The sequence below is a fragment of the Rhinolophus ferrumequinum genome, chromosome 16 (assembly GCF_004115265.2).
Source record: "Rhinolophus ferrumequinum isolate MPI-CBG mRhiFer1 chromosome 16, mRhiFer1_v1.p, whole genome shotgun sequence".
In the NCBI taxonomy this organism is placed as follows: domain Eukaryota; kingdom Metazoa; phylum Chordata; class Mammalia; order Chiroptera; family Rhinolophidae; genus Rhinolophus; species Rhinolophus ferrumequinum.
In genome coordinates, this window is record NC_046299.1 from 45,574,002 (window position 1) to 45,599,976 (window position 25,975).

Consider the following 25,975-nt stretch of genomic DNA (forward strand, 5'->3'; position numbering starts at 1 on the left):
CCAGCATCAATTTATGATATAAACTCTCAGCAAAGCGGGAATAGAGGAAACATAGCATAATGAAGGCTATATATGACAAAATTACAGCTAGCATCATACTCAATAGTGAGAAGCTAAAAGTGTTTTCCTTTAACTAAGGAAAAAGACAAGGATGTCCACTTTCACTACTTTTATTCAACATTGTATTGGAAACCCTAGCCACAGCAATCAGAATAGAAAAATAAATAAACAGGGTTCAGATAGGAAGGAAAAAAATAAAACTGTCATTATTTGTAGATGATAGTATACTACACAAGGTCTGACAACTAAGTTTGCAAACTCATCCTAGAAAAAAGTGTTACATCCCTCATTGCTGAATGTCACTACGGTCACCTTGGAAGTACTCCCCTTGGGAAGCTATGCACTGATGCCAGTGCCTAGTCCACCCTTCAAAGTAATTTTGAAACTTTTTCTGGAATGGCCATCAGAGCTGTCATCATGTTACCCTTGATGTCCTGAATGTTATCCAAATACCTTCCTTTCAATATTTCTTTTATCTTTGGGTAAAGAAAGAAGTAATTGGGGCCAGATCAGGTAAGCAAGGAGGGTGTTCCAATACAATTATTTGTTTACTGGCTCAAAACCCCCTCCAGACAGTGCCAAGTGAGCTGGTGCATTTTTGTGATGCAAGAGACATACATTGTTGGCAAAATGTTCAGGTCATCTAACTTTTTCATGCAGCCTTTTCAGCACTTCCAAACAGTAAACTTGGTTAACTGTTTGTCCAGTCGGTACAAATTAATAATGAATAATTCCTCTCTCTGATACCAAAAAAGGTTAGCGACCTTATTGCAATAAGTTTGTGAACTTAATTGCCTGACCTCGTATATAGAAGGTGCCAAATGAATGTCTACACATTTTAAGAAAGGAAAAAACTGTATTAAAATAGTAATATTCAATATATACCTATAACAAAAGATGAATACAAGTCATGTTTGACTTCTGCAATTACAAGAGGTGCTCAAAGTGGTTACCATCAGTGTCCAGACACTTCTGATTATGGTGAACTACTGCTTGAGCAACGTTGACCAAAATGTCCAATTGTATCACTGCACATAACATTTCAATTTCTTCCCGAAGTACTGCCAGTGTAGCCAGTTTTCTACAGTACACCACATCCTTTAATGTTCCCCATATGTAGAAGTCAAGGGGTGTTAAGTCAGGAGAACATTCTCAAATTTCACATACCACTTCAAAATGGTCTTACACACCTCCAATGACAACCGTGCTTCTGCCATTTTATTTGACTGTCCTGCCTGTCGCATGGTGACACTAACATTTATTTGATTAACACCATCTTTTGAGCGAATGTCATACTATCCCTTGCTACCATAATTCAAGTCAACTTCAAAAAGTACCATGTTTCCCTGAAAATAAGACCTAGTCCGACCATCAGCTTTAATGCATCTTTTGGAGCAAAAATTAATCTAAGACCTGGTCTTATATTATATTATATAAAACCCGGTGTGATAGTAAAATAAGACCAATAAGACCTGGTCTATACAATATAAGACCAGATCTTATATTAATTTTTGCTCCAAAGGACAATTAGAGCTGATGGTCTGGCTAGGTCTTATTTTCAGAGAAACACAGTATTAGGTTGGTGCAAAAGTAATTGTGGTTTAAAAGATTAAAAGTTATTGTAAAAATACTTTTGCACCAACCTAATAATACATAGATAACATCTCTTAAAATATGTATACATTTTTTTGGCATCCCCGGTATAGAGAACTCTAATGATTCCACTAAAAAACTATTAGAACTGATAAATGAATTCAGTAGCAGAATACAAAATTAACATTGAAAAATGAGTTGCATATTTATATACCAATAACAAGCTGTCATAAAGAGAAATTAAGAAAATAACCCCATCCACAATTGCATCAGAAAATAATAAAATATGGAGGAATAAATTTAATCAAAGAGGTAAAAGACATGTACTGATAAAATTAAAAGACATTGAAGAAAAAAATTGAAGAAGATACAAATAAATGGAAACATATACCATGCCCATGGATAGGAAGAATCAATGTCATTAAAATATCCATACTACCCAAAGCAACATATAAATTCATTGCAATCCCTATCAAAATGCCAAGGGCGGTTTTCACAGACCAGAACAAATAATCCTAAAATGTATATGGAACCACAAAAGGCCTCAAATAGCCAAAGCAATCTTAAGAATAACAAACTTGGAGGGATCATGCTACCTGATATCAAACTATACTACAAGGTTATAGTAATAAAAATACTGTGGTACAGGCATAAAAACAGACAAATAGATCATTGGAACACAATAGAAAACCCAAATGGGATGAAAATCCATGCTTATATGGTCATCTAATCTATGACAAAGGCGGCAAGAATATACTATGCAGTAAAGACAGTCTACTCAATAAATACTGTTGGGAAAACTGGACAGATAAATGCAAAAAAAAAAAAGAAAAGAAAATGAAACTGAACTACCTTTTTAATACTGTATATAAGAATAAATTCAAAATGGATTAAAGACTTAAATGTAAGCCCCGAAACCGTAAAACTTCTTGAAGAAAATATATGCAATAAATTCTGACATTGCTCTTAATATATTCTCATATATACTCTTATCTCTTTGAGCATATATGAAATAAGTCAGACTGAGAACAACAAATACCATATGATCTCATATGTGGAATCTAAAGAACAAAATAAGCAAACAAACAAAACAGAAACAGACTTATAGATACAGAGAACAAACTGATGGATGCCAGATGGGAGGCAGTATGGGGGGAGGTGAAAAAAAATGAAGGAATTAAGAAGTACAAATGGGTAGTTACAAAATATTAATGGGAATGTAAAATACAGCATAGAAAATATTCAATAATATTGCAACAACTATAGTGTCAGGTGGGTACTAGACTAATAGGGGGGATCACTGCATACATTATACAAATGTCTAACCACTGTGCAGTACACCTGAAACAAATATAAAATAATATTGAATGTCAACTATAACTGAAAAATATATATATATAAATAAATTTTAAAAAGAAAAGAAAAATACGCAATTTATTTTAAGAAAAGGCTTAATTTTTATGAGAATAAAAACGATTAAGTAGTATTTAGTTCTGTGCTGTTACAACAGTGCAATCAAAACCTGAGTCATGCATCTGAGGATATGGCTTTATGAGAGTGATTTCACAATCTTGTAGAATACCATCCTAAACTGTGATGAGAGAATGATTTGGGCTTAACGTGGAACCTCAAGCTTCACTGTTACTGATGTAATTAGATGTTTAGATTTGTTTTTTTGATTATTTAGATCACCAGTATTCAAATACATACACTGGTAGTTGAAGTACACTTTCTATCTCAAATCAATAAAGTTTTCCCATTAGTACATATATTTTCTTCTGAGTGGAGAAAAATTTGTTTGGAAAAGAAGTGCAGGGAAATCAAGAGACATAAGTGTATTAAAGAAGGTAAAATGATAACTTATTTGAAAAACCAGGAAATGCCTAAGATTGCAGCTATGATTTTCAATTACGCTTTGCTCAGGAATAGGAGTTCCTTTTAAACAGATAGTGTAAATTGTTAAGATGTAAGTATTACAAGGCATGAGGCTCATTACCGGAGAACAGATTATACATAGTAGCACTTGGTAATAAAAAAGTCTCATTAAATTGCATACAATTAATTATAATCAGTATTATTCTTTTTCAGAAAATTGACTAAGCAAATGTATAAATTAAAACGTCAAAAACATACCAGACACAGCAAGGAAGTCATCAATGCTTGTAATGTCATCTACAGCTTCTGTGAGGACATGGATATGATTCTCCCATGTGCGCTTGTACATTTCCATGTTTTTTTTAACCACTTGACTTTTGGGTCTTGCAGCCAAAGCAAGTGCAGCATTAATAACCTGTAAAGATGTAGAATGTTCACAGTGATTTCTTTGGAAATAGCTATCACTGTACAGGTGACAGTCATTCTTTTAAAAAATTAGATACATTCATCTTTAACAACAGGGAAAATGGTAAAATGCCCTCAAGTGTAACTCCCTCTTTGCTTTTGGTAATAATTTTATTTTATTTTGGAGAATAACTGAATTAACTTTAGAACTGCTTATTGAGTTTCATTCACTAAGAACTCAAAAGATTCAAAGATAGTTGGTTTCTGCCTTTAATGAGCTTGTATAGTTCTCAACAGGAAGGGCAACATGCATAACATAACTCAATGCAGTATGCAATACATGTGTAAGAACAAATAATGGTTAACAGGCTTTACAGAGCAGAGAGATCACCTTCCACAGACGTTTAAGGAATAAGAGTTTTGAGTCCCTTGAGGACTTGTAGAATTTTATCAGTAAGTATTCATTATTAATTCATTCATTCGCGCATTCATTCATTCAATAGTTCAAATATACTTTGGGTGCCTTTTATGTATCAAGCATGGTTCCAGGTTTCAGGAATATGGTAATAAGTGAGATACAGGCAAAAATCATTGCCTTCATGGAGATTATATTTCAGTTAGGGGAGACAGTCAAGTGGCAAGTTAAATAAGTAAAATATATGATCTGTTAGGTGGTTATAAGAACTAAGTAGAAAAAAAGCAGAGCGGAGAAGGGGGATAAGGGGAGTGGTGGTGGTGAGGGTAGGAAGTTTAGAATTTTAGCAGAATTGAAGTGGACATTTAAGTAACATGACTGGTGAGAAAGAATGTTGGAATCGAGAAGTAAAAGTTTCAATAGGTTAGAAAGTAAGGGAAATGCTGTGAATATGGTGAGCAGTCTCCTCTAGAGCCAGGGTATGCAAAAGGGATGAGCCGGAGTACTTGACTGTCCTACCCAGGACTGTGGCCTTATTTGGAAGACATTGGAGAGTCCCTTTGACTTTTGAACAATTTGCTCAGAATTACACTTTAGAAAAATTAATTTAGCATAGGAGGCTACTGCAATAGGTTACAGGAATAAGAAGAGCCTGGACTGCAATGGTGGAGGCAATGAAAAGGCTTTGATGAGACTTTCAGTTACCTAAAGGTGGATAACCATAGGTCAATTATTGCCAAAAATATCATGCAGGTGTTAACAAATTTGTGGAAAACAATACTTAAGGACATGGAACTAGATCCACAACAGTACAATAACAATAGATTACAAAACATAATGCTTCATAGGATACCATTTCTAGCAAACATGCTAGAAATAAAAGTTAAATGGATACATGCAACAATTAGCATTAATTAGTTCTCTCAGAGTGGGGGAATTTCCAATGTTTTTTTATTTTTTTTTTATTTTGTGTGTGTAACTGAATTTTTCAGATTTCTCTGGTAAATATCTTTTAGTTGTATATTCAGAATAAATGACGCTATTATTCAAACAAAGATGATTATAAAGGATTCTCTATGAGTAATGGAGATAATTATTATAGTATTGATAGAAAAGGAGAGGTGGGAGAGTTAAAAATCAGTCAGGGTTATAGAGGCCGACGTGAGCATTTGCTACAGAGGATGGTATTGATGAGGGGTATTAGATGACAACTTTCCCATCACAGATGGTGACTTTGAAATGATTCTTGGTTCCTTATACAAATTATATATGGGCAATCAGAGAACTGGAATTGGAGTTTACAAAAAAGTTGTGATTCATTTGTTCATTCATTTGTTCAGGCATTAAAACAGTTACTATGTAGCAACAATGGATCAGATTCTGCACTTGATACTGACATTGCAATGAAATGATTTCACCATAGTGTCTAAAATAGTCCATCATCTAGTAGGAGAACCAAGGAAAACCCAGCAATTGCAATATACCAGTGATTCTCAGAGCTTAGCCTATATCACATTCATCTGTGATTTTTTTGTGAAAAATTCATCTGTGGTTTGTGAAGCCACAGATTCCTGAGCCACATCCTGGAGATTCTTATTCAGTTGATGAGTCCAGTGGCCTGAGAATCTGTATTTCCAGCAAATTCCCAGGTGGTAGTGATGCCACTGGTGGGGCTCCGCTCTGGGAACCCCTACAATATATAATGAGGGCTATTGTAAAGGGAAGCACAAGATGCCCTATAACATGAGGGAGAGATGCCCAGCGAGATAAGGAAAGATGCCCCAAAGTATTGAAATCTGAATAATAAATAGAAATTAGTATAAGATGATATCCTTTCAGGAACAGACTGTAACATATGCAATGACCTGGAAGTGAGATAGAGCCTAACCCCAAATCCTGGAGAATGTTCAGTAGAGAGGAGTTAGTTATAGAGTTGAGAAACTCAAGGAAACGATGGAAAGAGGGAGGAGAAAAACACCTTTGGAAAGTATCCACAAAGTGGAAGTGATAAAGGTGAGAAAAGGAATCATCCAGAAGAAGGTAGAAAACTAAGGTATTAAGAGTCAAGATGAGAAAAAAAAGTATTTTAGAAAGGTCAAATATTGTAGGAGAGTCAAGAATAATGAGAACTAAAAATGGCTTTTTAATCTGGAAAACAGGAGTTATTGGTGTAGCGGAATGTTAGATACAGGCTTCAGATCTCACCAACATATAATGGAAACAATAAAAAGAACCTTTTTCTACTAAGTAACCTAAAAGCTGCACCTCACTTAAATGACTTCCAACAAATTATTGGAGGTAGAGGAGGGAAAAAATTCATGTCTTGAGAGAATTATGCTGATATTCACGGTTTTATTTCTTTTTTATGAAAGAGAAGCACATTAAATTTTCAGAAAACACACACTACTTTTAGAAATAACTACTGTACAGTATTCCTTGACTTCAGTTTTAGAGCTTTATGAACCCATTAACTTACAATGTATGTGTGTTTATATTGCAAGTCTCTGGTCTCTGGTGTTTTATTGTCCCTGCAAATGGACAACTGTGTACACATGTGCTTGTGCTGAAATTATGCCTTCACAGGGAGGCATACTTTTAAAGCAGCACTGGTGCACAACCCTCAGTGGAGATATGGAGTCATGAATATAACACAGGCTGTAGTTTTAAAGAACATTTTCAGTTCTGCTGCTGATCCCATTTAGCTGATTCAACACTGCCTACTATGAGAAGACTTCATCCTACTTGATTATCTTGATATGTAGCTTAAATCTAAAAGCAGACACAATTCAGAAGATGTGCTAACCCTCTTTTAGGCAGAAGAAATTTTCATCCCAATGTCGCACTCCTAGCCTTTTATCTAGAGGGGAAAAAAAGAAAAAATTCTTAAATCCTGTTCATGCTAACTAAATATGACTGAAATGAATGATTTGTTTTTCTGCGGCTTTTTTTTTTTTTTTACACATTATGATTGAAATGTGTATACTTCAGACTCACCCTTGATCTTGTGAATCACCTAATCATTTATTTCACCTTTGAAAGTTTCTTTAAATTTTAGGATCTTGTTATATCTTAACAGGACTATTTTAATAGCCATATAAATAATTTCCTATTTCCAGTCCCTACTTCAGCCAAGCCACTCTCCTTACTACAAACACATTTCTTTTTCAAGTGCAGAAGTGATTGTGCTGATAACCAGTGTTACAATCTCTCACTGATAATTTTTTGTAGAATCCCAGTTAACTAAAGATAAAATCCAAATTCCTTTTCACTGACTCACAGTCTAAAAACATCCACAGGCCAGCCCTTACCTACAGTTCACTTCGCTGTACTAACTAACCTCCCTCATTTTAGCCTATGTTCCAGCCATACTGTCTTCAGCTCCATTTACTAATCACATCGTGTATCTTCATACCTCTCTGACTTTGCTCTTACAACTGAATCTGCCTTCATGCCCTTGCTCCATTCCTTTCCCCCTCTGGTCCATCTGAGGAAATATTTCTTATCTCTAACAAACGTGTTGAAATGTCACTGCATACTATGAAACCTGTCCCATTTCCTATCCCAGGAAACTGACTTGTCCTCTCTGTTTAAAAGTTGTTTGTCCTTCTGACGATATAGTAGTTATCATATTACATGATTGTTACACATGTCTGCTCCATCTGAGCCTCTTCATATGAGGGATTGCATCTTATACATCTTTGCTTTTTGGTTTACTAAGCATGTTAACCATTGTTACCACTATATTCATAAACGACCCTAAAAACACTATTCTACTCATAGTCTGTTCTGAGAGGACAGCCATACGAAGCCAAGTTTGTTATCATTTTCTCTCTCTTTCACACTGCTTAAAAAAATCCCTGGAACTTTTCATCCTCCCCTAATGAAACCCTGTACCCATTAAACAATAATTTCCCATTCTCTCCTCCCCCCAGCCCCAGTAACCACTATTTTACTTTCTGTCTTTATGAATTAAGCTATTCTAGATATCCCAGGGATTGGTCAGTAGAATTATATTAATATGATATTTGACCTTTTGTGTCTTTTTTACACAGAATAATGTTTTCAAAGTCCATCCGTGTTGTAGCATGTCAAAATTTCAGTTCTTTTTAAGGCTAAATAATATTCCACTATATGTACATACCATATTTTTTGCTTATCCATTTATCTGTTGATGGACTTTTGATTGTTTCCTTCCAACTTTTGACTACTATGAATAATGTTGCTAAGAACATTGGTATATAAATATCTGGTTGAGTCCTGACTTTCAAAGGTTTTACATATACTCGTATACCCAGAAATGAGATTGCTGGGTCATATGGTAATTCTAAATTCAACTTTTGAGGAAATGTCATATTGTTTTCCACAGGGTCTGCACCATTTTACATTTCCACCAACAATGCACAAAGGTTCCAATTTTTCCAAGTCTATATAAAAACTTATTTTTTGCTTTTTTGATAAATTCCATCGTAATAGGTATGAAGTGGTTTCTCATTACTGTTTTGATTTGTATTTCCTAATGATTAGTGATGTTGAACATCTTTTCATATGCTTATTGGCCATTTCTACATCTTTTTTTGAGAAATGTTTATTTAAAACTTTTCCTCATTTTTAAATGGAATTGTTTGTGTGTTTTTTGGTTTAGAAATTCTTTATATTTCTTTGGATATCAATCTCTTATCAGATATATGATTTGCAAATACTTGCTACCATTTTGTGGGTTGCCTTTTCACTCTTTTAGTAGTGCCCTCTGATGCACAAATATTTTTCATTTTAATAAAGTGACAAATTGACCTCTATTTTCTGTATTTTTGGTTTTATATTCAAAAAATTGTTGCCAAATTTAATATCATGAAGATTTTCCCCTATGTTTGCTTTTAAGAATTATGTAGCTTTCATTGTTCCATTTAGACCTTAGATCCATTTTGAGTTAATTTTTGTATATACTGCGAGGTATATCTGGCTTCATTCTTTTCTAGGTTGATATCCACTTTTCTGAGTACTAGTTGTTGAAAAGACTATCCTTTATGAATTGAAAGATCTTGGCACCTTTGTCAAATACCATTTACAACACATGCAAAAGTTTATTTCTGGGCTATCATATCCTATTCCATTAGTTTATAAGTCTATAAGTCTGTTTTTATGCCACTAATTTAATTACTGTATTTGTAATCCTTTTAGAAATTAGGAGATATCAGTTCTCCAACTTTCTTCTTCTTTTTCAAGATTGTTTTAGCTATTTGAGATCTCTTGAGATTCAATGTGAATTTTAAGATTTGTTTGTCCTGTATCTGCAAAATCATCATTGGGGTTTTGATAGGGATTGTTTTGAATCTGCACATTGCTTTGGGTAGTACTGCCACCTTACTCTTATTAAGTTATTAAGTCTTACAATCCATGAACATAGAATGTCTTTCCATTTATTTAAGTCTTCTTTAATTTCCTTCATCAATGTTTCAGTGTATAAGTTATTCTCCTCTTTGGTTAAGTTTATCCTAAGTATTTTATTCTTTATGAGAATAAAATGTGTTCATATGGTCATTTGTTCTAGTAAATTTGCTACAAATATTTTGGGATACAACTATGGAAAGCTGAGTTGAGTATACACTTATTTTATTTTGGTGGGCTGATTTTCAAAGGTTTACAGTCCCTTCCTTATATGTCCTTTACTACCTTCACACTTGTGCTGACACAGATTGTGACAGAACTTTTATCTCTCCTAATTGCATGCTCCCTCTTTCTTCAAACCTTCCTAAACAAACCATGTAAAAACACAGACTAAATTACCTCTCTAGTTTCTCTACATAAAGTGATTTTAACAAATAAATAGTTGTTATTTAAGAGGTGGTCAACAGTGTGCACCAAAGAGAAGGCAGGCAGGCAGGCAGGCAGGCAGGCAAGAAGGAAGGAAGGAAGACAAAAGACTGAAAGGATAAGAAAAGGGGAGGGAAGGAAAGGAAAGAAAGAAAAAAGTTTCATGGATGTATGTCTGGCTAATAATAATACAAATATTTCATTTTTTTAGATTTTGTAATATTTTCATATTTGTCAACATTTTAAATTAGTAACTAGTTATCTGTTTTTGCATTCTAAATAAATATTCACTTTTTATTAAAGAAGGCCCTCAAAATTGTATAAATTTTAGGCCCCTCTTAGCCTGGTGTGCCACAGCCAAACCATGTACAAGGTGTGATCAATATGGTGAATGATTAAATTTAAAAAAATGTATTACAGTAAAAGATACATTGTCATTAATACCCTTCAAAATAGTCCCTCTCACTTCGAGCCCACTTATCCCATCATTCTTGCCACTTTCTGAAGCAGCTCTGGAAGTCCTCTTTCGTGAGTGTTTTTAATTCTGCTGTCATGGCTACTTCAATGTCCTAAATCATTTTGATTTGGGGGAAGAGCCAAAAGTTGCAGGGTGCCAGATCTGATGAATAAGGTGGATAAGGACTCACTGTAATGTTTTTATTTGATAGAAATTGCCATATACCAGAAGTGATGTGTGACACGAAGCATTGCCGTGATGGAGAATGATTTACAGCACACTTTAAAACATATCTTCTCTCAACTGTAGCTCACACCTAACTGACTGCACGAACAAGTTGAAACTTGTCAAATACTGTTAACAAGGTTGGATGCACCACTTCCTATACTGAAGATCCCTGCCTTTCCGTTGGATGACACCTGGCCGCAACATTTACTGTATTTTATGATCACAATGGAAAGCGTCCATGTTATACATTGCTTTAGGTACAGCAATTTCTGTCAAATAAACACATTACAGTGTGTTCTCATTTACTTTATTCACTGGATCTGGCACCATGCGACTTCTGGCTCTTCCCCAAAGTCAAAATGACCATGAAAGGTAATCGTTTTTAATCAATACAGGATATCCAAGTAGCTATGACAGTGCAACTAAAGACACTCATGAAAGAGTTCCAGAACTGCTTTAAAAAAGTGGCAAGAACAATGGGATATGTGTGTCTGAAGTGAGGGGAGGGTATTTTGAGGGGGGTTAACAGCAATGTGTCTTTTATTATAACTTTTTTTTAACTTAAACATTCACCGTAATTTTTTACCTCACCTAGTATGTTTTGTAAAAAGCTACTTATCGTCCAAAATGATAAAAGTAACACAGATTCTCTTGCAATATTTCATCTGAACTCTGTCTTGATAACAAGGTGATGACTTTGCTTCCTTACAGAAAATAGTACTACCAGATAAAGAAGACTTTTTAAATGTTCTACAATATTTAATCTTTTATGGGGACAAGCTATTCCTTTCTCCCCACCCTCTCTTTTTCGTGTGTGATTTATTTATTTTTTTTAGCTTCCATTTTATTTCTTAAAGTCAGTGGATAATAGCAAAATAGAGTAGTAATCATAGGACAAACATTGTTGAGAGCTTGTTCCAGGCACAGTTTCTAAGTACTTGGTTTCCATTAGCATTTTTAATCCAAAAAAGAAAGACCTGTTCCTATTTTACTGGTGAGACAATGGAGACAAAATGAGACTGAATAATTTGTGCAAAGTTACAGAAGAAATGTTAGATGGCAAGGTGAGGGGCTTAAGTTAGAGTTTTACTTTGTTTCAAACTGATTTTATGTCCACAGGAGAGTCATATTAACTCTTTCAGGACTCATTTCCCTGAAGTTATAGGTATGTGTACACTGGGATAGGAGTGAGAGGTCAGAGTTTTAATTAGCTGATCTCCCTCAGGTTCCTTCAGATTTGAATATACAGATTTTTTTGTATTATTAGTAGTATTATTAAATGTATTGGGGTGACACTGTTTAATAAGATTATATAAGTTTCAAGTATATAATTCTACAATATGTCATATTGCACTGTGTGCTCATAACCCAAAGTTTAGTGTCCTTCTGTCACCATATATTTGACCTCCTTTACCCTCTTCAACTCCCTCCCCACCACCTCCCTTCTCCTCTGGTAACCACCATACTATTTTCTATATCAAACTAAAAAGTATCTGCACTATAAAAGCAACCATAAACAAAGCAAAGAGGCAACAACCACATCGGAGAAGATATTTGCAATCAATACCTCCTATAAGGGGCTAATATCCAAAATATATAAAGAACTCATACAACTCAACAACAATAACAACAAAAGAAAAAAAACAATCCAATTAAAAAATGGGCAGAGGACTTGAACAGACACTTCTCCCAAGAAGACATACAAACAGCCAACAGCTATATGAAAAGATGTTCAATTTCACTAGGTATAAGGAATACACAGATTTAATGCGATCATGTAATGTATATACTTCTTCTCTTAAAAGATTTCTGAAAACAATTACTTAAGAAGTGAAAATAAATCTATGTAATTTAATTTTTCTACAGAGATATTTCAATATTGGCATTGATACAAATAATCTTAAAAAATCTTAGTTAATATAATAAAAGCACTTTGTGGATTAAAAATATGAAATATGCGTAAGTACCTATAGGTCTGATTACCTCAGTGTCATGGCATGTAGAGAAAATTAAAATAACTAGATATATGACACCTCAAATACATCTAAGCTTGTATATGAGGAGAATTTATATGACATCCACTTAAATTGGTAACACTAATAACTTTGGAATTGTAGCAACTGGGGTAATGACATCAAATCCAATGTTCCAATTCTGTGCGTTCGTTCTTTTCTTAGTTGCTTAAATGGTGTTCTACTACCAAGTGTTTTTCACTTTCTACGTTGATTTTTTCCATATTTCCTTAGTTTTGATAACCTTTTATTTTTGTGTGTTCTCTCATACTTCATTTGCAGAAAATTATCCTTGCATTTTAACCATAAGCCATGTAATATTTGTCATCATGACTCTCCGTAGTCACATATTTGTGTTAAATGATAAAGTCATTTCCTGGTGACTGGGGAGGGGGTGGTAGTGAGGAGACATAATGTGTCAAGAACTCTCATGGGTTTAGAGACGATTAATTAGACTGCATTCAACTTCAGCCAGCCTCGCGAGGTTGTAATCACTTTACTCCATGAAGGTATGATCCCTGTGTGATAGGATTACTCACACTAAACCTTCTCATGAGGCTTTAAGTTGCCTTTGGATACATATATTAGACCTGAAATAACCTACTCTAGAGGTTAAAAGTAAAGTAATTTTTTAAGAGGGAAGGGGCAAAGATGATTTCTGAGAGTATATGGCATTGAAAGTCGTATGTATTAGGTTGGTGCAAAAGTAAGTGCGGTTTAAAAGGCTGAAAATAATTGCAAAAACTGCAATTACTTTTGCACCAACCTAATATTTCTTTTATATATTCTTGTATGAGCTCTCATATCTCTTCATCCATACTGCTAGAGAAAAGAAAAATTCAACCTAGGACTATTTCAGTTATGGAGAATGTAACAAACAGGAAAAATAATGCTTCTCAGAAGGTCCGTAAAAGGCAATAATTCTACATGATATTCAATTTTCCTATCATCTATACTAATTATTAAGACAGGACAACCTATCAAATCAAATAAGTAAATGAGCAAGAAAAAGAATATCAAACAAATTGTTTGGCATAATATAACAAAATCACCAATAAGTAGGTTTTGTAGACAAGAGTGGATTTGGGGTTATATACCAACCACATTTTTCATCCAGTTTCATTACTTATTATTTTGAAGTAGTTTTAGACAAATTGCTTACTCAGTGAGCCTCAATTTCTTTATCTGTAATGATTATAAAAATACTTATTACAAAGATTGTTGGCAGAATTTAATTAGATTAGTTAAATAAAATAACTAATACTCACCTAGCACAGAGTTAGACATTTTACAAACATTTGCTTCCATGAAGGTAGTTTGGGAAAAAATGCAAAGAATATTTAAGGAATTTAAGTACTATATACAGAAATACACATATACACAGAAATTATAATTTTGATAGGCTCAACCATCAATTTGATATGCTAATTATAAAATGTTCCTTGGTTAAGTAAACATAAATATAAAGAATACTGAATCTGCAGAAACAGTATATTTTTGTGATTTACCTGTAACATAAAACTAAAATAAGAGAAAATATTCCTTAAAAAAACCCAAAATAATTCTGAAACCAATAATGTATATTATAACTTAAGGTAATAGAAAATACTTTAATTTTCAATGATGAAAAAGCAGAGGCAACAGAGATTTTTGGATCCATTATAATCTGCCCCTCAGGGACTTAATAAGTTTGAATTTGGAGTAGAAGAAATATCTACTATCTTCCAAATCATTTGAATTCAACTGGAGGAATTAAAAATGAATTTAATATCTTTGACAAATTAATAAACCTCCTTTTTTTAAGAACAGAAATTTTATGTCAGAAACATCTATAAAGCTCCTTTTAATGCACCATCCAATTCCATATAAACATAAAGGGAAAACACAAGCTATGTATTGATTGCCAAAATGTGTTTTAAAATAAGAGGTTGGAAAAGTTAAAAAAAAAAAAAAAAAGCATATATTTGCAATGTCTGAATGCTTGGGGTTAGATATTTCCTCCATATATTTGGAATTTCAACTTAATTGTATCTAAACCATCGACTTCATGTAACATTAGAAAATTTAACTTTTTATTGTCAAAGAATATTTGCTATGTACCTTTATGTACTATTTATCTAAAGTAGAAAACATTAGGACAAATTCAGAAAATATTTTAAGTGTGTTAAAGGAGAAATGTCATGCATACATATTCAGTGTAGGCTAACAAGTATATAAAATCCATATCACATAAGCAATATTATCCCTGAGCTTCCAATATATGTTAAGAAGATATGTATATAGGGTATAAACTGGGTTGAAGTAATTAACGGTGAGTTACTCTCTCTCCCTTTCTCATTGCTTTTGTTCTCACTCTTTCTTTCTCCCTCTAGTGGGTTCATACAAGAGAAATTTTATTAATGTCCTTCACCCAGTACTTTGACTTCTGGAATTACTAGGTCCTCGGCTCTAACCCTATTCTATGTTACTATTATCTCCCAATGGGAGAACTGGGGTAGCTTTAACCCCACATCCAGACACTCTCTACAAACTGATATTTCCAAATCACAGTTTTCAAGAATCTCCCATCTCCATTTTTTATCTCAGGTAAAAGTACTGAACTTGGTCTAAAGCCCTAAAATATTTGACACTTGTTTATCTATCTCTCTAACATCATTTACCATGAGTCCCCCTAACTTTATACTCTTGTTCTTGTTCCTGTTCCTTCTATAGAGATCTACCTATTTCTAGGTAACTCTAATCCATCTAATAGAGCTCAGATCAAGCATCAGTTCCGCAGGGATATACTCTCATAAAACAAGATCCCTTTTCTTTTGACTATTTATCTCACTATGTAATGGGATATTCATTGGAGTGAACACTGAGTTCATTAGATAAATGCATGATCCATACCTCTCATTTTACCCCAAATCAGGGATTTTAATGTTTTTAATGTTATTTCCCCAGGGCATGTGGAAAGTGTCCAGTAGAATCTCCTTCCCTTATAACCAGAGCTCCAGACTAAGGTTCCTTCTACTTGGTAGGCCTACACATTTATTAAAGACTTTCCCCAAGTGACCAAGTCCATCCCTACAAAGAACTCTTATACTAGTACCTAAGATGATGAAAATATGTTCATATTGTTTGATTTATAACTAAACACTGAGGTCACAGAAAAAAGTAGGGTCCCTGAGAAGGTTTGTATTCAACAGAGAAAGTATTGATCAAAGCTTCATGTTAAGAAATATCAAGAGTCATTCCAAGCTGAGGAGCATCTGCTAATGGACTGGATGACCAGACTGTCCCTACTTATACATCCAATGCTTAATCTAGAGTTAAAGAAATGTTAAACATTCAAATGGCATTTTACCCCATTGAACTGCCATACTTAACACTTTGCCATTTTGCTAGTTCTTCAGATTTCATTTATATAACTTTGTCAGCTAGTGGTGAGAACAGGAAAATAAGAAAAACTCCAAGCTGAAAAATCCATTTAAAAACTCTGTAGCAATTTTTACCACACATTTAGGCTAAGTAAGAGAGAGTTCTATAATCTACATGAATTGCTCTGAGACAATAAAAGTAAAGCCTTTTATTACTGATCTATAGATGGAAAAGTAAAAATAAAGTATACGGAAAATAATTAGGAGCTACCAATAAAAGGGAATATTATTGAAATTTTTCAGCTAGTGTTCTATAAAAATCATCTCTCCATCTTTACAGATATATATAAACTTAAATATATATATATATATATAGAGAGAGAGAGAGAGACAGAGAGAGAGAGAGAGAGAGAGAGAGAGAGAGAGAGACAGAGAGAGACAGAGATTGAGAGAGAGAAAGAAAGAAATAAAATTTACTGATAATAGTGTTGTCTTTCTTAAATTAGTAGTTTTGTTATAGTTTTGGCAATTGAAATAGACTTATTTTAGACTAAATAGTAGAGTACATGAGGAGTGATTTGAAAACATATATGAACTAAACAAACTTAAGGTATTATTATACCCCAAAAAAACTCTTGATATTTTTAAGTTAGTAAGAGTCAGAATTTGAGGAGAAAGTCATTTTCATTCTAGAAGTGGAAGGAAAAATGATCACTTTTCCCCATAAAATAATTATAAACATCATCATTTAAAATGTACTACTACATTGGAGAAGACTACTTGTCGGTCACAATAGATTTTTGAAGTTTAGATGTTTATTTCACTCTCTAGTACTTGGAGTCCTTAATTGTTGAAGCATATTCACTGGTGTGTGTAAAACATCACAGCGGCACACTACTTATTATAATAATTACATACTGGAGAAGTGTGGCCTACATTCCGGAGAACTATCTTTGTGAGTATGCTTCAGGAAAACAATCTGAATTCTCAGTTACAAATGAGTTATTTGATAGATATTACCCTAGGAAGATATAGTGATGGTATACACTGGAAGGTAGTCTCTCTTTATTGACTGCAGACCCAAAATTCTTAATTTTAAAATGTTATTATTTTGTGCTAGGCTAGCTTGAACCATAATGTGCATAGTAAAAGATAACTAAGGCTATGATTTTTAATTACAGACTTGAATACACTAAGCTATGTATAGAACTCAGGAATAAAGCACCACTGCTTCCTGGGAGATGGGCTATGTAAATTAGATTGAGTAGTAGGACACAAAGCTATGAACAGAAGAAAATTCTCTCTGGGGAAATATAGGTGACAAACTTCCAGTGGCTTTTAGCAGCTGGCAGACTCCATTTGAAAAACTAATGTCATTTTATGTAATGGATTAGGAAGAACTGGATGCTCTCCATGATGCAGACAAAGTATAATTTCCATGATGACTGAGTTTTCTGACATAAGACACTGTGCTTCCTTCAATTTTCTAGCCTTATTTTCAGCCCTTTGAGTGAGGAATGGAAGGAAGATGTCTACATTTCTTCATACTCAGCTGAGGCTAATGCTGCAGCGAAAGGAAGATTTGAGGGATAATTAACATGCAGAAATCATTGAATTATAAACAACTGAATGTGAAGGATGAAAACAAAGAAGAAGTCAAGCATAGTTTCCAAGTCTCTGGCTTGAGTTACTCAATTAGTGGTGGTTCCAGTGATGGAAATAAAGAATACAGAAGACACATTTTGGGGGAGTAAAATTATAAGTAACAAAAGCCAGGGATTAAATCAGAAACAAAGCATTTTACATGGAACACACTTTTTACTGAAAAAAGACTTAAACAAAATTTAAAACTATGGGTGGCTCATTCTGTTATGTGGCAGATTTTTTATCCTTTCATAGAAATTGTTTCCACTTTCCAAATAATGTGAGTGGTTTGACAAATGGTTATAAAAACCAGTTTACAACATATGAGAAAATGTAGCAATCTCCTCCAGTACAAAACCTGATCGTTAACTTAAATCATAGAAACTAATGATCAACAACCATAAGAGAGAATAGGATTGGGACCACAGTCCCAAAGACGGTATCACAGCTTTGTGTCAGAAGGCATAAATTTCACTTCCATTCAAGTTTCAGTATTCTTGAATGCAAAGGCAAGATTAGTGAAAACACAAAAGCCAGTCCATATAATGACTTTATTCATTAACTTTGGAAAAATCCTCCACTGAAATCAAGAGTTTACCAATGTTTATGTCAGGTACTCTCAAAGCAAATGTCTGTGGTCCCATTAATTTCCCTTTTCACAGTGCTTTAAGAATGGGGTCTTTTCTATGATGTTATTAAAATCAGCAAAACAGAGTTAATATTCTACTCAAAGCAGAAAAACAAAAAGGAGTACCGTGTTTTCTGGTCTTCATCTTAAGAGCCTTTTACTGTACTGAAGGGGCAAACGCTGTAAGTCATTCCACAGTCCTCAGCCTATATCACATAATCAACACCCCGTCCCCACCCTCTCAGGAAGTCAATGATGGATAGATATTGTCTTAACTTAGATAACACACTCTTCCTTGCAGACTATTTCGTAAGGATAGGAACATGCCCACGGTCCTATTGCCTCAAAATAATCAATTCCTTACTGGCTACCCTTTGGTGACATAACATTTTTATTTTTTCCTTTCCCTCTTCATTTGATTTATCTGTATAAAAGAGCAGACTAGGGCTATCTTAAGCTGAGTGATCAAAGAAGAATCTTCATCATAAAAGTCAGCAGATGCTCCAATTCTAGGACTTTCAGGGTAGTGGTCTTAGAAATGTTAGGGTGACTGGCCTCTCTTGACTTAGCATAGGCAGACTTGCTATTTCTGAGGAAGATAGGTTTCCAGAGCTTCATACTTATAAATCTGCTATATTGAGAGCTGATATAGTTAGTGACTTTGGAACTGTTGACTTTGAGCTTGAACAGCCCTTCCTGTAGCAAATTTTAAGAATGGGGTTGCATTGCAAGCAACATAACCAAAAGGAAACTGCTGACTTTTTGGAGAGTTCATCCTGAGTGCTTCTAGAACGGATACATGACTCTACTGAATCAGGCATCTGAGACTTTACTGATGAACACTTTAAATAATTATCAAAATGTCACTGGTACTTGACACTGGATAGACTAACCAATGAAAGCATGAAGAAAACTGCTGATGTTAAGCATCTTGTTGACAGTAGCTGTTGTGGATTTAAAGAAAAGATAAATGTTTTCCGTCACAGTACCATTTTAATGCAAACAAAATCCATCCTAGCTAGCATTTAGCCAAGGAGGAAAGAAACATTTTTAGATATACTTAATGCACTTTACTCTTCAGGTTTAACGTATTTTTATTATTGTGCTTTTTTTTTTCTAGCTCTATTAAGTTATTGTTCCCCAATTTATCAGTTTTTTTGTTGTTGTTGTTCGCTCAGTAGATCTCAGTACCAACCTTGTAGAACTTTTATTCCAGTGAGAGGGTGTATGTTAAAATAGTGTTATCAACCATTGGGGTTGTCATCATAATCATATCACCTCCTAGAGTTGTATGAAACCTTGCTGCTTAAAGTGCCATAGGCTGACTATATATTAGCATCACCTGGGAGCATGACAGATATGCAGAGTCTCAGGTTCCATCCAGAACTACTTAACCAGAATTTGCATTTTAACAAGATCCCCAAGTTATTCATAGGCCCTTTAACTATTTAAAAGCTCTAATCTAAAGGATTAAAATTACTGATGTAAAATATATATAATAGCTCCTGGTTGATGTTTAATAAGTCTTTCCTTTTAACTCAGAGGATGGGTTAATCCATTTTCTCTCCATTTTAGAAAGCTACCTTTGTTTCATTTGTATTTGTTATTATGAACAAAAAAACAACAAAAAAAAACAAAACAAAACAAAACCACCAAACCACCAGTATCATCACAAATATCAATAATAAAAATAAAAAATAAAAATAGGCATTAAATCCCAGTTTTACACATTTGGGGTATAAATACAAGCCATGATACCTGAACTGGAATCCATGATTTGTTTGGGATAACAGGACATTTTTATAGAAAACTTAAATGTGAGGTACCTGTGTAAATAAAATTAAATTTCCATCTGTTTGGAATAGCATCAAAACAAAATGACTGGATGGCTTGTATGTTTGGAATGGTCTCACTTGATATACAGGTAATTTGTTGTACATGAAATTCCCTTTGGTAGTTTCGAGTTTAGAGGCTATTACAGCCCAGACAGTTAGACAGTCATCTTTGAGATGAGCAGAAACTGAAATACAGTACAAGAGAGGACTTGACTGCTGATGCAGAGAGATATGTCGCCACGTGCTACTTTGGACAGAAAAAATAAAAATGGGTCCGGGATCAAGATCTAAATTGAAAGTCATTAGCATAGTTTTTCTAAATTGCAAACCGGAGGCTGAGCCATTTCTCACATAAACTGCTTAGGTGAACATGAGAAACAGTATCTTCAGTTTTGTTTTTCTTTAAAAACAATTCTTAAAAGCACAATACCAAGACAACCCCCTAGTATAAGGTTATCTGGAATTTGGAAGAGCCAGACTTGAACCTAGGTGGGGGCTGTTTAGCAAAGCGTTGCATTCCAAGTTCTAGTCTGTGACAAGCCTGTGTTCATCTTTTATATACCTTTTAAAATTTATATGAAATGAGAAATCATTCCCTTTCAGGCTTTATATTTTAAAATGAATGGTTCTCCTATTCAAATTCTTTTGATTATTTTCTTTAATTTTACCTTGGTCTTTTCCATATCCACTTTTTTTTTCTTTTTTTCAATTAGATCAACCAGTACATGCAGTATTATAGCATATGCTAACCTGTTCTGAGGTGTTTCTTCTCAAAAAAGAACAAAGCAAACCATGATAATTGCTAATGTTTTTCTAAACCCATTTGTTAAAAATCAATCCAGTAATTTCAATGGAGACTCTAGAGGAATGTTCAGGTTCCTCTTGTTATTATTCACTGTCCAAATCTCAACTTAAATGAATATCACAAGGGTGATATTGATTAAAAGAAGCCAGGCATAGAATATTCTCTTTTCATAAATTGCAAAAACAGGTAAAACTATAGTGTTTAGAAATACATATTTATGTAGTAAAAGTATAGAGAAAAATAAGGATATAGAGATGTGTAAGTCAGGCAATATTCTCTTCCTCAACTTAGGTATTGACACTGATGATTTTAAAGCTATACATTCTGTTTTACATATATTTTTATTTTGTCTTACTTCACTATATAAAGACTTAAGAGAAGAAAAGAAAATATCCTATCCATCATCTCTAATATTTTTCTCAATATTTAAGATTCATATCTAAATGCATTTTGTTAAGTCACTATGCAAGTGGTCTACACCATAGTATGATTAATTACAGGAACAACAGTCCTCATCTTTTATGCTTTCTATCTGGAAGACAATGCCTCGTTACATAAATCTTTTCCCAAACCAGTAGAAGGGCAATAGAACACTGTTGATTTATTTCATCCTAGACAAATTTAAAATAATGAAAAGTACAAAATGTATATTCTCCTTACATGAAATGCAAGAAAATTCTTAGTATCATTTAACAATGTAGCTAGTGATACTTTACTAAACTTTCCTCTGATAGTTTGTATTTACTAGACTGTGGACTTTAGATAAAAACAGAACAAAAGACAACTATCTCACAGATAGGAATTGAGCATTGACTTCAGTTTTCCTGAGATGATAGCTTATTCTCTCATATGACATGGTCATATAAATTTAATGCAGGGAATATTCAAGAGATTTATTAGTTCGAGCCTAGGATATATAACTAAAAATATTTCTGATATTTTTCTACAAAAGCAATTCCAATTTACATATATTAAAATACTCATCTGGCTTTATTTTTGAGTTACATCCTCATGAAATTATTGAAATAAAAAATGAACAAAAGTGACATTTATAGTCTAAGCAATTCAAAGTTTATTTGTAATTGCTTAGACCATATACCATTGTCGCTTTAAGAGAAAGTTTGTTAATCACTAGTTTAGACAATTAGTATTAAATGTAATTATTGATGTGATTGTTTTAAGTCTACCATTTAATTATTTTTTGTTGTTGTTCCTCTGTTCTCATTTCCCTGCCTACTTTTGAATTATTTAAATATTTTTAGTATCTCATAATTTGTATCTTTGGCTGATTTTGTATCTCTTGACTTCTTGAATTATTATTACTATTATTATTATTATTATTATTATTATTATTATTATTATTATTTACTGGTTATTCCAGGAATTACAATATGCCCACCTACCTTTTCATGGTTTACTAAGAGTTCATATTACATGACTTCACATAAAATGTAGACATGTTGCTACTTTATAAGTCCCTTTGTCCCATTGAATTTTAGGTTTTGCTTATCATATTTAATGCCTTTACATACATTGACAACACCAGGAGACAATTTTTTTCTTTCTTAAATAAATTTAAGCAGAAAAATAGTTGTTGTTATTGGTTACATTTACCCTAATATTAACCATTTCTGTTGTTCTATCTTCATTCTAAAGATGAAAGTTTTAATTTAGTATTATTCCTTCCTTTAGCTTTTCATTTTCTTTTTTAGAGCAGGTCTAGCCAGTGATTAATTTTCTTAATTTTTTTTTGCCTTCATTGCAAAACACTATTGAATGTCAACAATAATTAAATATATATTATATATATAATACATATTATATATACTATACACGTTATATATAATGTATATATGTATATATATAGTCACGGGATATAAAGTACAGCATAGGGAATATAGTCAATGGTATTTTAACAGCTATATATGATGATATGATGTCAGAGGGTATGTTCAATGGATATAAAATTATGGCTTGACAATTCTATTCTGTAAGCACTTTAAAATGCCCCCCCCCCCAAAAAAAAAAAAATGTTGTTCCATTCTCTTCTGGTCTCCATTGTTTCTGATAATAAATCCTCAAATGTTCAAATAGCTGTGTTCCGGTACGTAATGTGTCATTTTTCTCTAGCTTTTTACAAGATTTATCTTCATCTCTGGATTTTAACAGTTTGAGTCTGACTTGTCTAGGAATGGTTTTCTTTGAGGTTATCCTGTTTGAGACTTGCTGACCTTCTTGAATCTATAAACTTATGACTTTCATAATTTTTTGTAAAGTTTTAGGCCATTATTTCCTCAACTAATTTTCTGCCCTAATCTCTTTTTTCTCTCCTTCTTAGATTACAATGGCACATTTGTAATACCTTTTGATATCATCACATAAATCCTACAAATTTGAATTCTATGCTATATATTGTAGATATCATATTACATGGAATATGGATCTTGTTATTACCCTCTGGGGAATATTGATTGATATTTTTTGTTTCAGTAAGCACTCAACTCAGTTATTATGCTTAGTCTCTAAGTCCTGTTTTACCTCTTGAGAATGGTAGTTTAAATTCCAGTTAAGTTATCAATATGCATGATTTACTGTTTTTGAGCTGTCTGTATATGCATAGCTCAGGTGATCCTGAGAGTTGCACAATTTCGTTCATTAATAAGATTAAGGACTCTTCTTCAGGCTCTCTCTACCCTTCCAGCCTCTGGGTGGTGCTTATTCCTCTTTTTCTATTTTGTTGTTGCTGTTGTTTTGTTTTGGCCGAAAAAATAGGGGTCCTATCAGGTTTAGTCAAACAGACCATTATCACCATCTCTGTGGTGTTCTACAACTGGTTTCCACACTTGGGGTAAGACTGCAAGAGAAACATTTAAACACGTGCGTGAGCATGCGCACGAGGTCACACACACACACACACACACACACACACACACACACAAACACACACAGGAAAGTCAATCCTGTGAAATCGCTTCTCCACGTTTTGACTCTCTTCAAACACGAACCTGCTTTTTGTTTATTTTTCAAATGAAGGTCAGGGAGCTGTTTTCGTATTTTTTCATGGTCTTTAGTTGTTATCCATAAGAAGTATAGGCTATAGTGAACTTACACCATCATGACAAAACCAAAATTGCTATTTTTTATGGTTCTAAACCAAAATAGTTTATAATTTGTTTATGAAATATATGTAATTTCAGAGACTGGCTTATTTACTTATTTTTTGTTTGAAATGATCCTATTTTTTAGTTCATGATCATAGAACAAGATGAAAAGTCTTCCCTCTTATTCTAATTTCTGGTTGAGTCTGTGTATCTTGGGGTTTTATCATTCTTAAATGTTTGCAGGAAATCACCAACAAAACCATGTGATCCTGGAATTTTCATTGAAAAGTTTTGTTAATAACAGATTCAGTTTTGTTAATACTTACAGGACTTTTCATATTTTAATTGCTTCTGGTGTCAGCTTTAATAATCATATTTTTTTCTGAAATATATGTCTACATCATCTAAACTTTCAAATTTATAAGTATGAAATTGTTCATACATTCTCTTATTATATTTTTTATCTATAAGACCTATAGCGATGTCTTCTTTATGTTCCTGACCCACTGTTGAGTTTTGAATTCTATTATTCTGGGTCAGTTTCATGGGAGTATTATCAATTTTATCTGTCTTTTTTAAAAACCAACTTTTAGTTCTGTTGATTTCATGTTAGTTTCTACATCATAATTTCTACTTTTTATTATTTCCCCCACTGCAAATTTGTGTATATTTATTTTGCTGTTTTTTTAATTTCTTGCTCAGCCTCTCAGCTGCCTTTTCAGAACCTCAAATGCCCCTAGGCTAGGTTTCCGTGCTTAGAAAGTAAAAAGCATTGGATTCCTGATTACATTTACATTTCAGATAAACATTCAATAATTTTTCATGTAAGTATACCCTATACAATATTTGGGCGATACTTATACTTTCAAAAAAAATCACTGTTTATCTGAAATTCAAATGCAACTGGTTATGCTGTGTTTTATGTGATAACTATTGCAGATCAAAGTAACCAACATGACTAGCTTATTTCTCTGTATTTCCATTTTTACCTAGATCTTAGCCCAGTCCATCCTCACTATTTTGTTAGTTTTTTAATGCTTTGAAGAAGATATTTTAAGTAACACTTTGTCCAGCTATTTTAGTTGTCTTTAGTGAAAAGTTTAGTTCAAATTACTTAGTATACCAAGCAGAATCAGAATGCTAATATTCCATTTTCTAGGTGGATTTAAAATCAAATATACCAAAGTTTTCATGAAAAGCTTTAACATTTCAAATGCTGTACACAACAACTTGCAATTATTTTTCATTTTATAGTCATGTCTTTTGTTCCTACTAAGTATCTATTAAGTATTGTGTTTATGATTTGCTCAATTCAGGATTAAGCTTCCAAAAGAAAATGCATTCTCTATTTTTCATTGGATTGAAAAAGGTACAAATTGTGCCTACATATAGGGGGAAGAGTGTGCATGCTACAAAATGACAGAGCACAATATGCATTATTATTTCTAGCAAATCAATTTTCCACAAGTTCTCTGAAATATAAAAGCACCATAAATGGGGCCCAATAAAGTTGATGACTAAGTGCCTCTTTTGAATAAGTGATTATTATTATCAACCTTTCAGGCATCATTCACAAAGATAAAGATAATGGTTTTCATCATTAGTTGTTCCAGATATATGATGAGGACACAAAAAATTGGTATATACTATGTTTGGTCTCTGCTCATCAAACACATCATGAATATATGAAGCACACTTCACAATAAGGGTTTGTTAAAATGATGATACAGATATAGAATGATGA

General features: G+C 33.3%; 1 protein-coding gene across 3 annotated transcripts in view; it reads right to left on the reverse strand.

The window, feature by feature from the left end:
* CTNNA3 (catenin alpha 3) overlaps positions 1–25,975 on the reverse strand; it is a 1,431,866-nt gene that overhangs the window by 501,703 nt on the left and 904,188 nt on the right. For all 3 annotated transcript variants that reach the window (XM_033130597.1, XM_033130596.1, XM_033130595.1), the window contains exon 11: positions 3,787–3,943. In XM_033130597.1, coding sequence (XP_032986488.1) covers positions 3,787–3,943 — 157 coding nt within the window. The remainder of the gene's footprint in view (positions 1–3,786; positions 3,944–25,975) is intronic.